Source organism: Hyalella azteca, unplaced genomic scaffold (genome assembly GCF_000764305.2).
Source record: "Hyalella azteca isolate HAZT.00-mixed unplaced genomic scaffold, Hazt_2.0.2 contig8814, whole genome shotgun sequence".
Classification (NCBI taxonomy): Eukaryota; Metazoa; Arthropoda; class Malacostraca; order Amphipoda; family Hyalellidae; genus Hyalella; species Hyalella azteca.
The window spans coordinates 141713-160312 of NW_025938899.1; the positions used below are offsets into that span (position 1 = coordinate 141713).

At 39.5% G+C, this 18600-nt stretch overlaps 1 protein-coding gene across 2 annotated transcripts in view; it reads left to right on the forward strand.

Moving 5' to 3' along the window:
• LOC108680618 (rab11 family-interacting protein 3) overlaps positions 1-18600 on the forward strand; it is a 61780-nt gene that overhangs the window by 28004 nt on the left and 15176 nt on the right. The window contains exons 4-7 of one of the 2 annotated variants that reach the window (XM_047881766.1): positions 2973-3448; positions 3742-3834; positions 4240-4338; positions 15873-16038. In XM_047881766.1, coding sequence (XP_047737722.1) covers positions 2973-3448; positions 3742-3834; positions 4240-4338; positions 15873-16038 — 834 coding nt within the window. Of the gene's footprint in view, positions 1-2972; positions 3449-3741; positions 3835-4239; positions 4339-15872; positions 16039-16672; positions 16785-18600 lie in introns of both variants that reach the window. The other variant, XM_018169492.2, reaches the window with a different exon arrangement.

An 18600-nucleotide genomic window follows, 5' to 3' on the forward strand; every position in this document is an offset into this window, starting at 1 on the left:
TTTGTTCTAATTTCATCCCCGATACACTGGTTGTAACTAATTATATATGACAAATTGAATTGGTTCCGTTTGAAATATTTATCGGTCATTGTTACCGGCTTCATATAGAAGGAAGCGCCTGCTATTGTGCATGAATCATCACTTTATTACAAGTTTTAACAGAAATGTGGAACCCAACAAATTTATTTTTCTTCGTAACACTGTCTCGGTTGAAAAATAGATTTTGAGCGCTTGTGTGAAAGATATTGTTCCTTATTGAGCGCATCTACTCCCGTGTAATATTATCGGTGTCAATAACCTGTTCTAGAGCTAGACTCTAGACGCCATATGTCGGTCTTAAACTATATATATATACAATTATTTACTAATCGCTGGATTATCACACTGGATTTTCATTAAGTCGCGTATTCTTATCCATGCTACATCAAGGCCGCCATACATTTTTATTCTTTAATAAATCATACAATTTCATAATACTGATAACATCACTCTCCTACAAGTATTATATGAATTATATTAAACATTAAGATAAATTTTATCCTCAACGTCGCTGCAGGATCAGTCCTTGCTGATGTGGTCGCCGCAGCAGCGCATGGCTGCGTCGTGGCGATTACTTCGTACAGTTCCTCAAGTGAGGTCATAATTTTGCCGCTACTTCGCAACAATGTCGGTCTTGCATTACGTAACCACCTAAACACGACGCTTATTGCCGTTTATGATAGTTTAAGTGGCGTCAAAATTGATCTTGAGGTTCCAAATCGTCAAGAAGTCGTGTTTAAACGTTGAATTGAATGCAGATTGTCGTCTTGGAACACAATTTTTAGCGCATTTTCTCATTTATGGAAAAAATGCACTATTGTGCTCGCCATGTCCGTCTGTCTGTCTGTCTGTCTGTCCGTCCGTCCGTCCGTGACCTCAAGTTTTCGTCGACGAGAAAATGCGCTCTCTGTCACTCACTGCAGTGAGTACTGAGTTATATTTTTTTCTATATGAGATTACGTTCTGAAAATCTGCATGCAAATTAAGTCAGTAGCCGGTCACTGCATGACTCACCGATCACGTAATCATTGTCTGAACAGCTGACCTGCAGTGATCGGCTCTATCAGTCACTAGCGAATTTTCCATCGTCCATGAGTGGTCACCGATCTCTCTCGTAATTATAGCATTCGTGTCGCAAGGTCTAGCCTTCCTTATCGACTTTTATCTTTGATGATAAGCCATGCGTGTCGTTCGGTGCTGATAAACCTCTTGTGAGTAATCGTACACCCCAAAGCAAGTGAAAAGTTTGTATTAAACCTATCATCACTTCTATAGTATTTGTTTGAATTTAAAATCAAGGACATGAAATTTTGTCCTATTTACGGAATTAAATCTATTCTGAAAAAGTCAAGCACCATAGTATATGTAATAGTGATGAGTTGCAGTAATGAACATGGAAACGCTTGGCTTGGTTGAGGTAACCGAAGGTTCTTAGTTGCGGTTGAGGTTAGGTTAATTATTACGAAGCTCGTATCCGTTTATACTTAAACGTCTTGCTGGAAAAACTAGATCAGTTGCTCAGTGATCTACTTACACTGGTCTTTCATGACCGATATGATTGCCGTATTTTCTTAATTATTGTCTGTCGTCCTGGGTTACGTATAAGAATTACGAATAAATGTTTCCACGTTCGCTTTCCATAGAAAAATTGTTGCAATCACCAAAGAACAAAACTTTATCAGATTTTTATTTAGTCTATTGTATAATTCGACTTTTTAATATTTAATAATAGATGCATGTAATCTCAGGCCTGCACATACTAACGGCGTTATATAGTTGACATAACGTGCGTATTGCTGAGTATAACACCGCAAAGCATGAGTCAGTACCACGATTGGTATTATGCAGTTTAAGAAAAGTTTCACGAGTAAATTAAACTCGGGTAATTAATGAAAAATATCTAGTCATTGCATCTTCGATAAAAGAATTTTTGACAACACTCGGAGATCGTCAGAAATCTTCCTTCCTTTCCACATTCCTACTCCCAAATGAAGCCCAAGATTTCTCAATGGTGATCCTAGCACCACTGAACCTATTTTAATTCCTACTCGTTCCTTTCCATATTCCTACTCCCAAATCAAGCCCAAATCTCCATTTGTAAAGAATTTCAGTAACCCATATGTAGGGAATCTGTACGGCAGCGTGCGTAGATTTACGGATTAGTGTAAAAATAGCATCACGATGAACCAGTCGCTACTCCTGGTCCACTAAATCACGAGGCTGGTGACAACGACGCGACGTGCAGAATGAATTCTGGTCGTTAATGAAAAAACGGGCAGCAAACGACCGAAAAAATCTTGAAGCAGAGCTAGTATAAGGGCGTCGAAAAGCTGTATTACATTTTAAAATAGGTACATGTGTTTTATACATGTACACGTGTACATAAAATACATGTGTTGATAATACATTGGAATACATGTTATTCATCCACTTGTCGCCGTAAGCGCTTGAATAGCGCAACATTTGTCGAGATCTTGTTTTATCTATATAATTTAATAGAGAAGAAATTTTTATGCAATTTGAACTTTTTTTTATTTATTGTGTGAGGAAGAACTAAATCTGATTTTTAACCGCATCAAAATTTCTCAATGGTAATCCTAGCACCACTGAACCTATTCCAACTCCTACTCGTTCCTTTCCACATTCCTACTCCCAAATCAAGCCAATATGGGAGGAAATTCAAGAAACTTTTTTGGGTTTGTGACATAGCGTGTACGTAACCAGAGCTAACGTCGATCTAATTTCAACCTGAAAATGGCGAATTAATTATATAAAAATTGAAATTGTATCTCGATATCTTTCCGTTATCGTCGTACATGTATCTTCATTGAATTTTTTTTGTACCTTCCTATTGCATTCCGTTTATTTTCTTTTTACCTTCTCAGCATTTCAATGTATGTTTCTTTTAAATTAATATCCTCCTCGTGTTTCAGGTCTCGGTAGTGGAACCGTCTCCAGATCAAGTTCATCCGGAACCATTTCAGCCAGAATCACCATCACCTCCGTCCTACCCTCCACCTCCCATCCCATCATCCATCTCTCCTCCATCATTCGTCGAGGCTGAGGTCTTCACTAACTATTCCGACGCTCACGACGACGTTCCACTTCGCCGGACCAATCGTCAACGAAAACAACCCATCCGGCCACGCGGATTCTACAGAACTCGTAGCTTACCCGCCCCTCCTTCGAGTTACCGCTCCTCTACTTCCACAAACAGCTTCTTTTTCCCCAATCAACAGTCCTCCCCATACTCCTCGTCTCCCCCTGCCGACCATACGCTTCCTGAGGAAGAAGACCTCAACGCCAGAATGCGTGGGGAAGAAACAGGGTCACCGTCCTCCCTCAGCGAGGTCGACTCCGCCATCGGTGGGAGCACCACGTCCCCAGGGTCGTGTCGCAAGGCAAACAGGTGAACCAAACGAGCAGGTGAACCCGACTGATGGCTGAACCGATCGGCTGTAATTCGCTAGAGGTTCAACCAAATGTGCAGCTAGCGGGTGAACGAAACAAACAGCTAGCGAGTGAACCAAACGGGCGTTTAGCGAGTAAAACAAACGGGCATCTAGCGGGTGAACCAAACGGGCGTCTAGCGGGTGAACCAAACGGGCGTCTAGCGGGTGAACCAAACGGGCGTCTAGCGGGTGAACCAAACGGACGGCTAGCGGGAGAAACAAACGGGCGTCTAGCGGGAACAATTGACAGTGGCACGTGGAGTGTGGGCGACCGCGAGGTGAACTATGAGTGCTACGGTGAAGCTGACGACCTGGAGGAGCCTGACGTCGCTCCGTACGCTGGGTCAGTGCTTCACTGTTCTCTGTGTTCATTAGTTATTATCTGTAAAATAACGTATATTGATGGACGTTAGCTGGTAATTCGGTAATTCCATGTTTTCATTCCATGTTTCCATAATTCGGTAATTTTGATGGTAACATTCCATTCCATGTTTCCATAATTTGGTACGTAGTTCGGATGTTTCGGTAATTCCAGATATTCTTTAGTGAATGTTTGTTAGCGTTGGATGCTTCGGTAATTTAGTGAATTTTTTGGCGTAAATATGCCGAATTATTACTTCATATGAGGGCGATTACTTTTTATTATGTCTTTCTTTCTTTTCTTGGTTGTTGAGTTTTCCAGTAAAAGGCTTTAATTCGCTATAAAGTTATTAACTGCATAACTAATAAGACTGCGTGTACACCACAGAGACTCAGCGAGTCCCGTACAGCCGAGCTCCCTGCCCCCCGCGACGCTGGGCCACCGCAGCTCCTGGGGGCGACGCTCCCTCCGCTGCGCTCCCGCTGCGTGAGTCTCGTGTTTAATTAATTATATCTTAAATTTAAGATATAATTCTCGTGTTTAAATGGTAAAATCATTATTTGAACACAAGTTAAGCGTCGAAGATATTATTCTCGTGTCTAAATAATTTACTTAAATCGTCATTTGAACACAAGTTAAGCGTCAATTACCCAGTTTTTGATGGTAAAAAACTCGTTTCAACCCGTAAGTCTCGCACCTCGCACATAAGTTTAAGATATTAAACTCGTGCCTTAATGATAAACTTAAATCATTATTTGAACACAAGTTAAGCCTCAGTTGCCCAGTTCGAAGATATTAATCTCGTGTCTTAATGATGAACTTAAATCGTTATTTGAACATAAGTTAAGCGTCAGATGCCCAGTTTCTAATGGCAAATCACTCGTTTCAACCATAAATACGAGTACAAAACGAAGTAACCAATATAAAAAAAGGGTTTCCAGCTCTGAGTTATTTTTCATTTAAGCTTCTATGTTTCGCTCTCGTAACTTGTGGTTGATGTGGTAAGTCTACTTTGGCTTCAGAAACAAGCCATCTTACACTTTACTGGCATTCAAATGATTAACGACAATCATTATCGCAGAGCTTTCTTCCTTTTTCTTTACTGATACGATTAAATTCGAGGAAGAAACAATCCAAAAGATCAAATAGAGCTTTCAACTTGTTAAAAGCAAACAGCCTAAAATGGAGTTTGCTCTAATTTAAGTTTAGCATTATCACTTGTGATTAATCTCTTCATAATGTTAGATCTTGTATAGTGCCAGAAACAAATGTAGAAATACCGACGTTGAACTGTCGCCCGCTGTATTCTTCGAAGATTACCTCGGTGTCGTATGAAAGTTTCAACTCTGCCGGAAAGTGATTTCTATTTTGGGTTGTCACTTCAGTTACGTTCGTTTTCACGGAATAAAAAACCTATTAATTCTTGTTTGCTTTCATGTTAACTATGCTCTACTGTGAAATCATGTTCATGCAACGACCATTTTGCTTCGTAACAGCGAAATTTACCAATAGTTATTGGTATTATGTAAATTCGGCTAAATTCTCACTTTTTTCCACGATGTTTATTGGAAGTTGCCCCCCTCTTCTTTCATGCTAATTTACATGTTCTTCCCCACCCTTCCCCATGCAGCGTTCGAGAGGAGCCCGTCACACCCCGACGTTGGGGCTCGTTCAGACAGTAAGCCTATCTTTGCTTCCCAAGCGTTTGCTGCTTTGCTAACATCAGTTATCGTGTAGCGGCTTTTGCTATTTGCTAACCTTGCCATTGTTTCCAGCTGCACCTCCATTCTTCCAGACTTCCCTTCGTCGGACGTCTCTCCTCATCTTTATTTACCTTTGCTTACCCGTCCTTTCAGGGATAATGGAGTCCGATTTTCTGTCTACAAACAACGGCAATTAACTTGAAAACAGTTTCTCTAAAGCAACAGTTTTTAATTAGCTTTTCAATGGTGTAATGTTGTTAAAATTTGATTCATGAAAACCGATTTTAAAGTGACCTCTCACTAACGCTGGGTTGGACTACACTATCACAGTAAGTAGATTTATGTCCGGTTGCCCTGGTCTCCTTGAGTGTTGATTGATTCTTATCATGATTGTGTGGGTGTAATTCTAACCTCTGTAAATGTATATATTTAGAATGTGAGAGCCGCATGCATAATACGTATTAATCGAGTTTTGTGTTGTGTATAAAAAAGTGCTGAAAATGTCAGTATGTATCATTGGACTCGTTGACGGAAGTAACAGTAAGTAGTTTTCGAGCAAAAGGGGTTCTATGATAATTGTGGATGTGGTTCTGGGCATTTTTCGATAATATATTGCTCATTATGCATCAAAAATCTTTGAAACTTTGTTGAAAATCTTATAGTTCTAATGTGATCTTAGATTAGAAGGTTGCCTTTAGAATAGGATTTTTTTCGAGAAACGATCTTAACTGTTCAATCTATGAAGATGATGAGAAGCGTCCCAACGATAAATATCGACGCTTACTGTTAAATATCAACGATAAACTGATAAATCTTCTGCCTTCAAAGTGATTCAGGATCAAGGGATGGAACCATAAACAGCATTTAAGCTGTTGAACTTCTTAACTCTACTTAGGTACAATTAACAATCTCAATTAGCACTATAACGAGACTACCTTTAATTATTCCAGTAGTGAGAGTCGTTACCTCTAATTGAAAGGTCGGTAAAATCTTGAGAAGAAAATGATTGCTTTTAAAATTAGACGTACAAGATCGTTTGACTGATCGATTATCCGAGGCATTAGACACCAGTCAAATGTTCGCTAAGTTCCCGTAGCTTTTAAATGAAATATTGTGGCTTAAATTCTAAAGCAGCAGGCAGATTTTTGCCTAAAATCCAACTTTAAAAGTCTGCTGGACATTATATTGCTGATATATATGGGTGCTATATAGATATTATATATGGGTGCTATATAGATAGCACCCATAAAATAGTGCTATCTATTTATATATTTAAGAACTGGAGGGTTATTATTTATAAGGCATTTAATGTGACTATTAAACTTTCATGACATGCGCTGCATTTTACTTTGAGCTAAAAGGCACTTACAGTTCTAGGACTTCCGTCTCCGGTAACATCGAGCGTATCAATGAAGTTGATGAACTTAACGAAGTTTACTTTGCGCTGTTAAACAAAGGCAAAATTTTACCGAGGAAATTATGCGTCGGCACGCATGAAGCGCTCTCGTTACTCTCGTAACACGATGTTTGTGATGAGGTTTCGTTACTTCGAGTCGAATTTCTAAGCGAGTTGCCATATCCCCATTGCGGTGGCACTGAACGAGCGCCCCGCGATCGAGCCATAATGGATTATCATTTACGGTGCCACGAGGTTCATGGCACTGTACCACAGCCTTGGCCCCTTGGCATGACGGCACTGGCACTGCTTGCCGCCGTCTCGTTCAGTGCGCCTCTGGCGTCTGTTGAGTGAGGATGTGTTCGTCTGCGGCAGCACTGATAGCCCTGGAATGTTGTTGCCGTTATTGACTATATATAACGGAAAGATAAAATCTCTCCTATTGTTTCACTGTGATATTGTTGCTTCTTGAATGGTTCTGAGGAACATTTCCTAATGAAATATTTGTTAGTTTGTATAAAATATTCACGTTCTCCGATATTTTGGATTTTTTCTTAAATAGGGCAGCTGCTGCTTCGTGGCTGGCCAAGAGATTCGTGTAGTCTGTTCACGTACCTTACAATGACTTGTAATTACAACCCGAGCATTTTATTGCTGGCGCGGACAGAATTTTTTTACAAATACTCAAATTAAAGTAAATAGTTAATTAAAAATCCAAGCTTACTGTATTTCAAGAAAAATTAATATCTACACATTGAATTAAAAAGCTGTGTATGTATAAAGAATCCGACTCGTATATTTGAGTTATACCGGCGAACCATTGTACTGTATATACCGGCAAACCATCGTACTGAATAGAGTAAAAGTTTAGTGGTTGCTTGCTTCAAGAGTTCATGGCAGGTATACATAATATATATTATATTTAATATAAACTCGAGTGCAAGTAAGGTAAAATGGGCGGCGAAAACAAACAGTGCGTCTGTGTGCTGCCACTCCCTCAGAACTACTGACCTGCTCGACCGTTACGGGATCTCGACTAATCAGATCTGCGTTAATTTATCTGAGAAGGTGAGAATGTTTCGTTTTAATATTGAGTCGATATTAGTAGTGAAATATGCGTCAAATATCATCTCGCGATGTATAAATGATGAGAGAAAACTAAGCTTCTGATAGTTGAAGACGGAATTTGGGTGGTGAATTTGTACAATATTGTTTTTCACAAATAGCCAGTGTAATCGCCTCTCTGATCCCTTTACTAACAAGAAAAATGTTCCGGTTTCATGTCGGTCGTGTGAAATGTAAATATATGACACATTCCATCCAAGTATTATGTTTTTTTAGACATGTGGGCTGGTCCGGTGAAGTATGGGGGGCTTGTATGTGTCAACTGCGTGCAGTGTAGGCGGGGTGCTCTGCTGTACAGTTGTCAGAAGAGTGCAGTGTTGCAGTGTAGGAGGGTGCAGTGCTGTACAGTTGTCAGTTGCAGTGTAGGCGGGGTGCAGTGTTGTATAGTTGTCAGAAGAGTGCAGTGTAGGCTGGGTGCAGTGCTGTACAGTTGTCAGAAGAGTGCAGTGTTGCACTGTAGGCGCCGTAAAGTTATCAGCAGTTTGCACTACAGGCCACTACAGGCAGTGTTAGGTCAGCAGGTGCAGTGTTACATTGTGACGATCGTGTTGTGGTGCCCTGTGTGGGTAGCGGACTAGCCCTTATTGTTTTTTTGGTGTGTGTGTGTGGCCGAAGAGCATAAAGAGAGGTTGAAGTATGCAATTTACAAAGAGAGGTTGGATTACACAATATATAGATATATATAATATATATACACAATATATATGATATATAGAGAGAGTTTGGAGTATACAATGTATAAAGCAAGGTTGGCGTATAAAATATATAGAGATTTAAATATACAAAAAAAAACAGAGACGATGTAGAGTGTAGAAGCAAGTTCAAGCAACCGAGTAATCTGTGCGAATAAGATGCATGCCTGCACTCTTACATAACAATAACCCTAACGAAGCTAGCGGTCATTGCTCTAACAAGCAACAGGTTGCGACTGCAATGTTTGGCATGTGAGCGACGCTGTGTTTGATGTAAGTGTTTGTAAACTAACACGTGCTCGCTGCAGCACGCTCGTTCCTGCCGGCACACTTTCACTGTTTTTTAATTATTGATCCTTTTTATGTTTCACGCATTTGTTATTCGTCGTTAAAATAAGAGCTGATAATTAAAAATTTTCCGATGAATCGGGTTTTTTATCTTTTGATTTTATGTATTTGCATTTATGACGTGCATATTTGACACCAAAAAATATTTTATCAAAATTCAATTTAAGAATGACATTAATTTATACCGTAATTAAATTTCTTTGTCGTCTCGCCTAAAGCCGCTTTCTTGAGTTGCGTTGTTGCATGCACGCTACGTAAGAGAAACGTCATCTCGTATGATTACGTCTCCACGCACTGACGTCTTACTTTAGCTTTATTATCTTACAGTCCAGGGGCCATACTTGCAAAACTCGCTAAGTGAACGTAAGTACTTACGCTCTATTTTCTTGTCTCTGATTGGTGGATTTTGCTTGAAAGGCCGTCAGTGATTGGCTGATGAACTTACGATCTCTTAACTTTTTTTGAAAGTATAGGCCCTGCACCGTGTTTCTAATTTTCTGACTTCATTGGACGCTTTGACGGGAATCACGCGTTACCATATACGATTTATACGATTAGCTCGCTTCTACAATTGTACACGTTGTAATACACGATTATGTACTCGTGTATTATAATCTATATACGATTATATAATCGTGTATATACGATTATATATACGTTGTAATACACGATTTTATTAATACACACGTTAATAATACTCTTCAGAAACACCGAACGCCTACCAGTAATTTATACTCATTTAACTTCTCTTCACTGGCATTTCTGCTTTTAAATCAAATCAGCGCAGAGTCATGCGGCAGTATTCACATGGGAACAATTAAATCTATGTTCAGCACTTCGTTACACCCAGAGCTTTTTGCTAGCTTCACGAGAGTAGCGAAACGTGGATGACTTCATATATAATACACATCCGAGCACCCTAAACACATTTTTTCATCTTCAAGTGTCATAAATTTTCACGCCTTCACTCGCGCCTCTAGAATTGCTTCAGGCAGGTGCCTTAGGCATCCGGCAGTGTTTTATATACTTTTCGAGCGCCACACTCAATTTCAATTTTATTCTTCACCTGATATTTTTTTAGCAGGTATAAATGTTTTCTCACTTGATTCTCGTAGGAATTTTCCACCGCTGGAATTTTGGCTTAATTATAATAACGCCTTTCAAATGAGGCTCTAGACGGTCATTCATTTTTATTAAAACCACGAGTCAATCGATTGACTCGAGCATGATTGGCCGTTTAGGAACCCATTTGGCGCTTGAAGCGTAGTTTGATAGTGGTTGATCGATGGCCTCCTTAAAATCTCTTCACGATAAAATTCTGGAATTCAACAAACCACATTTTCATGCGAGGAGTATCGAGTCAACGACACATACTGCGACGTTAGCGCATGCGCACGATGTAGATTCTGGGCTTAATTGTTGCAGTACAGGATGCAGGTGTCTTGTAATTTACGTAATTGCTTTCTTTGATGTATTTACATCTTACAAGATTACTAGAGCATTGAGACACGAGATCGCAAGTCCATTGAAAATCCTGTCAGGGTTCATTAGTTTGTGTGCATACTAGTGTCTAAAGTTATTGTTATTGAAAATTACTTTTTGTTATTTACGGATGCAGTCACAGCATTTCTGTCTTGTAGCATTCATTCGATGAAAATATTCTGTATTCTGTCAGCATTCATTTTTATTTGAAGTCTTGTACATAAGTGACGCGTAATGTCTTTGGGTAATTATTGTATCAGTTGATATCGCACAATAGAATAGTCGAGTTCTCAAGGCCTTTCACGTGCTATTACATGTCGGTCAACAGATATCCGAATTTAATATAATGCATGATATTAATTTTTATCGCTAATTGTATTGGTGTAAACGGATGTTGAGTCTACGTGACATTATCGGTACATTCCTCTGTTGCGGCGGCCGAACTAACGCTATAGCGAGTACTCACAACGCCATAGCGAGTTCTCACAACGCTATAGCGAGTTCTCACAACGCCATAGCGAGTTCTCACAACGCTATAGCGTGTTCTCACAACGCTATAGCGTGTTCTCACAACGCTATAGCGTGTTCTCACAACGCTATAGCGTGTTCTCACAACGCTATAGCGTGTTCTCACAACGCTATAGCGTGTTCTCACAACGCTATAGCGTGTTCTCACAACGCTATAGCGTTGTTTGTATAGCGACGTTATTTATAGATCAGCGGGTCCTATAAACCTTTTGAAATAAACTACCATTTAGAATACATTGCAGTTGCGGCGCACCAGCAGGTACCCGATGTGTACCATCAACTTATACTACGTAATGGCGGTAAAGTACTAATTGGTGAATTTTTGTTAATTTAATGCAGTAAAACGTGAAGAAAATTATATACCTTTGAACGATTTGAAGGGTCGACAGTAAATATTTTTAAAAAGGGGAAACTAACTAGATATCTTTTTTAACCGAAGGTGTTTGCGTACCAAATGTAATGCCAAAAAAAGCTGACATATAATAAAGATGATTTTTTCTTCATATACATTTTTGTCATCGAATATGGCGTAAGCAGTTCGGTGCGCACATGGTAGAGGCCCATGGTTGAATTAATACATTCAACCATGGTAGAGGCCATACCGACGGATGTGGTAGCAGCGTCTGGGGGAGTAATTACTGTATATGGCCTGCCACGCAGCAGTCTGCATGGCAGTTATTGTGCTCAAATATAAATTATATGGAGATCAATAAGGGGCCATTCATACAGATAAAATGTTAGGTTTAACAACGTATTCTTGATTTCTACACCAGCGGCTGATTTCGATTTTTTTCAACATGGATTTAATTTTAGGGGGGTATGTAACTTGAGGAGAAGAGGCCTACTTGGGAAGGCATTAGGCCTCCCCCCTCAATTTGGTGACGTTATAAAGCTGTTGTATGTTTGAAATTATAATCTAGCTTTTCATTATCTTCCTGCCATTCCGCTTGTATGATTTATAATTTATTACAGCTTGCAGTTTGCGAACGTTGTCATGTTTTCACAATTTCCAAGAAGTTTCACGCGAAAATATGTAACACGACTGATAAATAGACAATAGTACATACACCCTCTGACGGGTGGGGAAGGGGGCTGCGTATGGGTGGGGGGGGCGGCCTCTGAGCCTCGCGCAGCAGGATGCGCGCATTGTTGTTCAGAGGCGCATAGTGAGCGCTCACGCGCATGCGCTCGTCCTAATCAAAAGCGCGTTACTAGAATTCCGATTCGCATTACTAATTGTGATTCACTAATTCATTATTCATGCCAAAGTAGAGTGCATCTGAATTCAGTGTGAATAATACTCGTTGAGAAAGTAATCTTGCTGACTCAAGACGTGAAACTGGATTTAAGATCGCTTTTAAATTTGGTGTAGCTGAATTTTCGTTTTGTTAGTTTGGAAAATGTGGTGATGAAATTTACGTGAAAATAATTTGTAACAAGTTTTCCACTTTGATGTTCATCATTCGAAGTTTTTGTTTGTCGTTGGCACATCGACTGGAATTACTAAAGTTCGAAGAATTGACTGTAAATATTTATTGTTGTATATGATATTTAGTCAATCTGTGAATATTTTTGAGAACATGAACTTTGTTGTATTGTAGGTTCTGAAAGCTTGTTTATCTGCAATGAGAGGGAACGGTTTTATTTAGAAATTTACTTTTTTTTCTATGCTAAAACTATAAAAAGTTACGATGATACAATCTTATTTCAATAGATTATTTATTCTTTTTTTATCGAGTGTTTTGTATCTTAATCGTCAATACGATTCTGAGACAAAAGTGATAAAAAGAAATATTATATTGCATTATGACTTGAATGAAATTTGAATTTTATTCCATAATAAAAGCGAATTAAACTTTATGCAAAATAAAGGACACTATCAATTATACTTCAAATAACAACTTCTAAATTTTATGTTACGCGCGTCTAAGGCGACATAACGAAAATCTTGTATTTGATTTTTCTGTGACGGTTGCTGAAGTTGTATTTAATTATTTCACAAACATCTTTGTCCTTCTCACATGTTATCCCATGTTATTCAGCTGACTTCACGGCGACCAAAGCACGTTTCGTTGCTGANTGCGTGATGTGTCCAGCAGAACCGATGCGTGATGTGTCCAGTAGAACCGATGCGTGATGTGTCCAGTAGAACCGATGCGTGATGTGTCCAGTAGAACCGATGCGTGATGTCCAGTTCAGAGTCCAGATGACACAGAAGAGAGAAAGGCTCATATACTGTCGCACACAAACGATTTCGCCTCTCACCCCGCCACAAACGCTCAACTGTCATACACGCAACATACGCAACTTATGTACCTACATGTTGCGTGTGTTCTCATATGCTTGTACAGACACTCCTCAACTTCCTGTACAATGTTTGTACAACTTTGAATCAATCAGTAACTGACGAATTTCTTGTAGAAATATCCCTATTTGTTGCATATATACGGCGATGATGGTGTATGGTTACCCTTATTTTTTTTATCACATAAGGGTGATGATTCATGTCACTTCCCATTGAGCTATCATCATTTATTCACATTTATTCACAATTTGTGATTTATTCACAAGCACTTGAAGTGATTTATCATTTATGTGACAGTTCCGGAGCCCGATCTTCATTTGTGATGAATACTGTTTGGTTTGAGCGCACGTACCGGCGCGTTTCCCTCAACGTTCTTGACTTTTTGTGAACAATTGCTCATTGTTTGGGATCGCTATTTTAGTGTGAAGTGTCGGGAGATTTTTTCAGTTTAGTTTGTAGACCTATCGAAGCTTGTAGACCTATCGAAGCTTGTAGGCCTATCGAAGCTTGTAGGCCTATCGAAGCTTGTAGACCTATCGAAGCTTGTAGACCTATCGAAGCTTGTAGACCTATCGAAGCTTGTAGACCTATCGAAGCTTGTAGACCTATCGATTCCAACTATGCTTGATTTCTTCAAGCATTTTTTACATTTTTCAAATTTAAAGTCAGTGTATAATTCGTTTCTATAGTTGCACCTTAGAGTGCATCGCATCATTTAGAGTACATTTTCTCGTTAAAAACTGCCGCATTATGACTGACACCTTTGCCTTGTTTTGTTTGCTTACCTGATGCATTCTAAAGATTCTTGCAACAGCTACAGACAAAAATTAATTGTTTTGCGAGCAGAAGAGCCGCAATTACTACAATTATGTACAGCACTTAGCGCTGCCTGACGCCCAGCTAGGTAATTACAGGACTAACTAGCGTCACAACGCTTATATAAATTACCTTATCAGTGTTACCGTCTTGTATGATCGCTGTATCAACGATACCAGCTGTCTCATATGATCGCTGTATCAACGATACCAGCTGTCTCATATGATCGCTGTATCAACGATACCAGCTGTGTCAATACGAATCACGGTATCGCACGGTATGTTTTGCATTGTACTAACGTCCGCGCAAAATTTAATAACTATCTTAGTTTTCCTTACTGATTATGTGGGAAACGCTATTTGTTCATTAACCTCAGATTGGATTTTACAGTTAGGAAACTTAAAATCTCAATATTGTCGATAAAATGCTTGATTGTATTACATGTGTAACGCAAACTATTCAATCGTTCATTTTAACATATTTTAGGAACCATTAAAATATAGCAACCCTTGTTTAATTTTCAACATTTTCTCTTCATAAAAACTGTCCGACTTGAGCACTGAAAATCGAACAAAAAGAAACGTTTCAATATTTGAATCGAAATCAAAGCTAGAAGTAAAATGTTTGAGACTTGGGTTCGTTCTGATCTTGTGGACACGAGACTCGGCAGCTCGGATTACTTCTCGTACAATGGCTGGTGAGTCGAATGGGTTTAACGTTTTTATGCCACGATATATTGAGATAATGCTCGATTGACTTGAAGTGGAGAAATACATTCGAGTATTTTCTTACTCCAAGGTAAATTTTTCTAAATTGTGAAGCGCGGCATGCAATATTGAAGAAGCTTTACTTTCTCTATTCGTCCAAATTTGTTGATAGTGGATATTAGCAGAGTTTGTGCTGCTGCAGAAACTATTAAGTTAGCTCTCTCGGAATGTAATAGTATACTTCGTATGACGCATACATATGATAGTTTGCAGTACAACTCTAAATTGACTTCCATCACACTTATACTACAGCGTGATTGTGAATATTAGTGTAAATATAACGTATTTTATGTTTAGTGTTGATACTTGCTTTGTTCTCAGAGTTTACACTAGACAGTTTAGATCGAGTGGCATTTTGCTTAACAATTTTAAATAATTCTAATATGGGCGTGTTTTGGCCTTAATGTTCACGGAAGTCGTATGCGAGTTCGCTTCAAATTTTTTTTTCATTTTTATTTATATTTATTTCCGTCTTGTTTCAATTGGGATGGTTATGTAACTGTTGGCGCCACTTTCACTTCCAAATTTTATCTTTTTCTTTGTTCTCCACTTTTTCCTTCTTATTCAAGTTTCATAGCAGAAATATTTTACGTGGCGTTTTTGTGTGTTGTAAATCCTTGTGTATTTTAGTAGTGTTTCTGTGTGTTGTAAATCATTGTGTATAAGGTTGTGTTTTTGTGTTATGTAAATCCTCGTGTATTTTAGTGCTGCTTTTGTGTGTTGTATATCCTCGTATATTTTAGTAGTGTTTTTGTGTGTTGTAAATATATATTTTATTCATGGAGACCAGTTTTCTGGAGGATGCCTGCGTATTAAGTTTGAGGTTATTGTGGTTACTAACGCTGCTGTGGTCGCCAGTGGGGGGCGACGCATGGGCGGCGGAGGGACGGCGGCGGGGGCGGCACAACAGCTTTTCAGGTCGCCGTCCTTTTCGTCGGGACGGTCGTCGGGCGTGGCCGTGGACGGCGACGACCTGCATAGCGATGCGTCCATGGAGGACGACGTCCATGATCTCATGAATCAGGTGACCTGTCATGACCTGTCAAGGACCTGGCATTTGTCATTACAGACTTGTAACACTGCGCGTTTTTTTTACAGATCAATTACCAAGTTCATTTTTTCCTATCACTAACGCACCTGCATGCTTCCTTATAACAGGTACTACGCTGCACTTCACTGATCTGCTTTCGGTTCAAATTAAACCTCGGTGTTGTCTAATAAATTTCTTCCTACAACAACAGCTTAACTTAAAATGGATATTTTATTCCATGGTTAACTTTTTTCTTCTTCTGCCTTCACCAGTTATGTTTTTATTTTTGCACTAATTTATTTTCCTGACCCTAACCATCTCTCTCGTCGACATTCTTGCAAGCTTGCACGACGAAAAATGTTCTTGCCCAAAACGAGAATGTTCGATGCCGGGTTCATTCGTCGTTAAGTGCGTTCGAGGTATATGGTTTAATCGGTAACCGAGAACACATTACGGGTATATGCTTCTGTTGCATGGAATTGCAGCTCAGCTCGTCGTGATCCTAGCCTTACATCATCGTGCTTCATACAAAAGATCTCCATTGCAACCGAAGTTTCGGCTCCTTCCTCCGTAAACGGTCAGCAAATTTCCCTATAGAATAGTGAAGGACATTTTTTGTCGCCTTCAGAGTTACCTTCACCCTGGGAGAGGTTGAGGAAGATCATTCGGACATGGAGCCAGAGCCTCTTATGGAGCTGGATGGAGACCGCCTACATGATGCAGACTACTTACATAATAAGGTAGCTGGCCGCTGTGTTACTGGCAGACCAAATGGAGCCTGTATGAACTTGAAAACTTTCGCCGACACTGCTCAACTTTTTAACTGAAAGCTCAAACTTTGACTGATATCGTCAGTGGTCTAAAATTTATAAGTCAGGTAACGTTTTCGATCAATATTTACAAATTAAGTTTCATGAAGATCCGTCATGATTTTTACAAGATTAAAAAATGGTTATTTTTAAATCTATCGGAAATCTCATGGTCTTACAAGTTCCATTTCAGTCCCAGTTAGATTGCGGCCTGCAGAGAGAAGGCCTTGTCATGGCATGCATTGGTCGCGTAAACCTGTTACGATCATGTTTGTTCATGTTGGATGTATTATAATGATATTTTTTCGTTGAAATGTTTGTACTTTATGATGTATGTTTAGTAAAGGTATGCAAATGAAAGAATTGGGATTTAACCTCATTAATTAATTGGCATGGCATTTTTACGCTACATTATCTACAGTCAATATATGTACACGCATGCTTCGGGTTTCTTATTCAAAATTCTTTGTAACGTCCATTTTTTGTATTGATTTGTTCACATTAGTAGCTTTTAGCTCGGCAAGAATTCATTTATGAGATATTGAAGTATATCGGTAAGTTTCTAGAATTGTTCATAAGCAAATCATAAGTTTATACGAAAATCAACGTTCCAATATAGTGAATATGGATCGGAGAAACTAGCAGTAGAAACGGCTGGTCGCGCATAGATCTATCGGCTTCGATGTAACATAGGGAATGCCGTATTCTTCACAAAGCAGAGAATGATTGACTTGCATAACGCATACCACGTATCAAAGCCTTCTTCCTATCAGATAAGATAAAACACCCACCATAATTATATTATAGGAGGCCTCAGTCTTGGGATAGCGCAGTCTTGTTCTAAGTGCATTCTGTGCTGCAGCGAATAATTGGTTTTGTCGGGCAAACTACAGAAAAAATATAACTCAGTACTCGCTGCAGTGAGTGACAGAGAGCGCATTTTCTCGTCGACGAAAACTTGAGGTCACGGACGGACGGACGGACAGACGGACAGACGGACAGACAGAGAGACAGACGGACATGGCGAGCACAATAGTGCATTTTTACCATAAATGAGAAAATGCGCTAAAAACAGTCGTGTTAGTGAGGTGTCGTTCTTTAGTTGTGTTTGAGAACTTGGGACTACAGGGCCTTGAATTTTTCCCGTTCGTCCAGTGTATTGTTTATACCCAGTGAATGAATAATGCAATGTTTTATGGTCTTTATATGTCCTCAAGAAACCTTGTGGTATTATAATTTGTAACTTGTACTAAGAAATGAAGTGATCCACCGAAATTGTATTTTTACGTCTAGTTATGATTATCAGTATTAGTTATATTGATATGTCCTGGTCAATAGCGTACAAAGTCGGGAGATGTGTTGTTGATAAATAATGCTATGTATTTGTTTATAGTACGAAATATTTGATCTTGGCTTTAATTTATTGAGTTTAAACGCTGCTCGGTCATGATCGTCTGCCTCGCGTTCATGTCACTACAGCGCGTGGTGATCAAAGTTGTTGGTGACGACATCTCTGCTCGCCCACACACTCGTGATACTTGGGAATAATTTCCTGCGTGATCTATTTGTGACTCAGCACACGTCGCAGTGTTTAGTCTTATGAACAACGGGCTGTGGTGTGGCACTCTGCCATGCTGTGTTGCAGCTCACGCGTCACCATCAATCACCGTCACCACCACCCTACGGCTGCGGACAACTCACAACAACAGGGTACCCTCAGTGAGCCTCGAGATGTCGTGTGGGATGT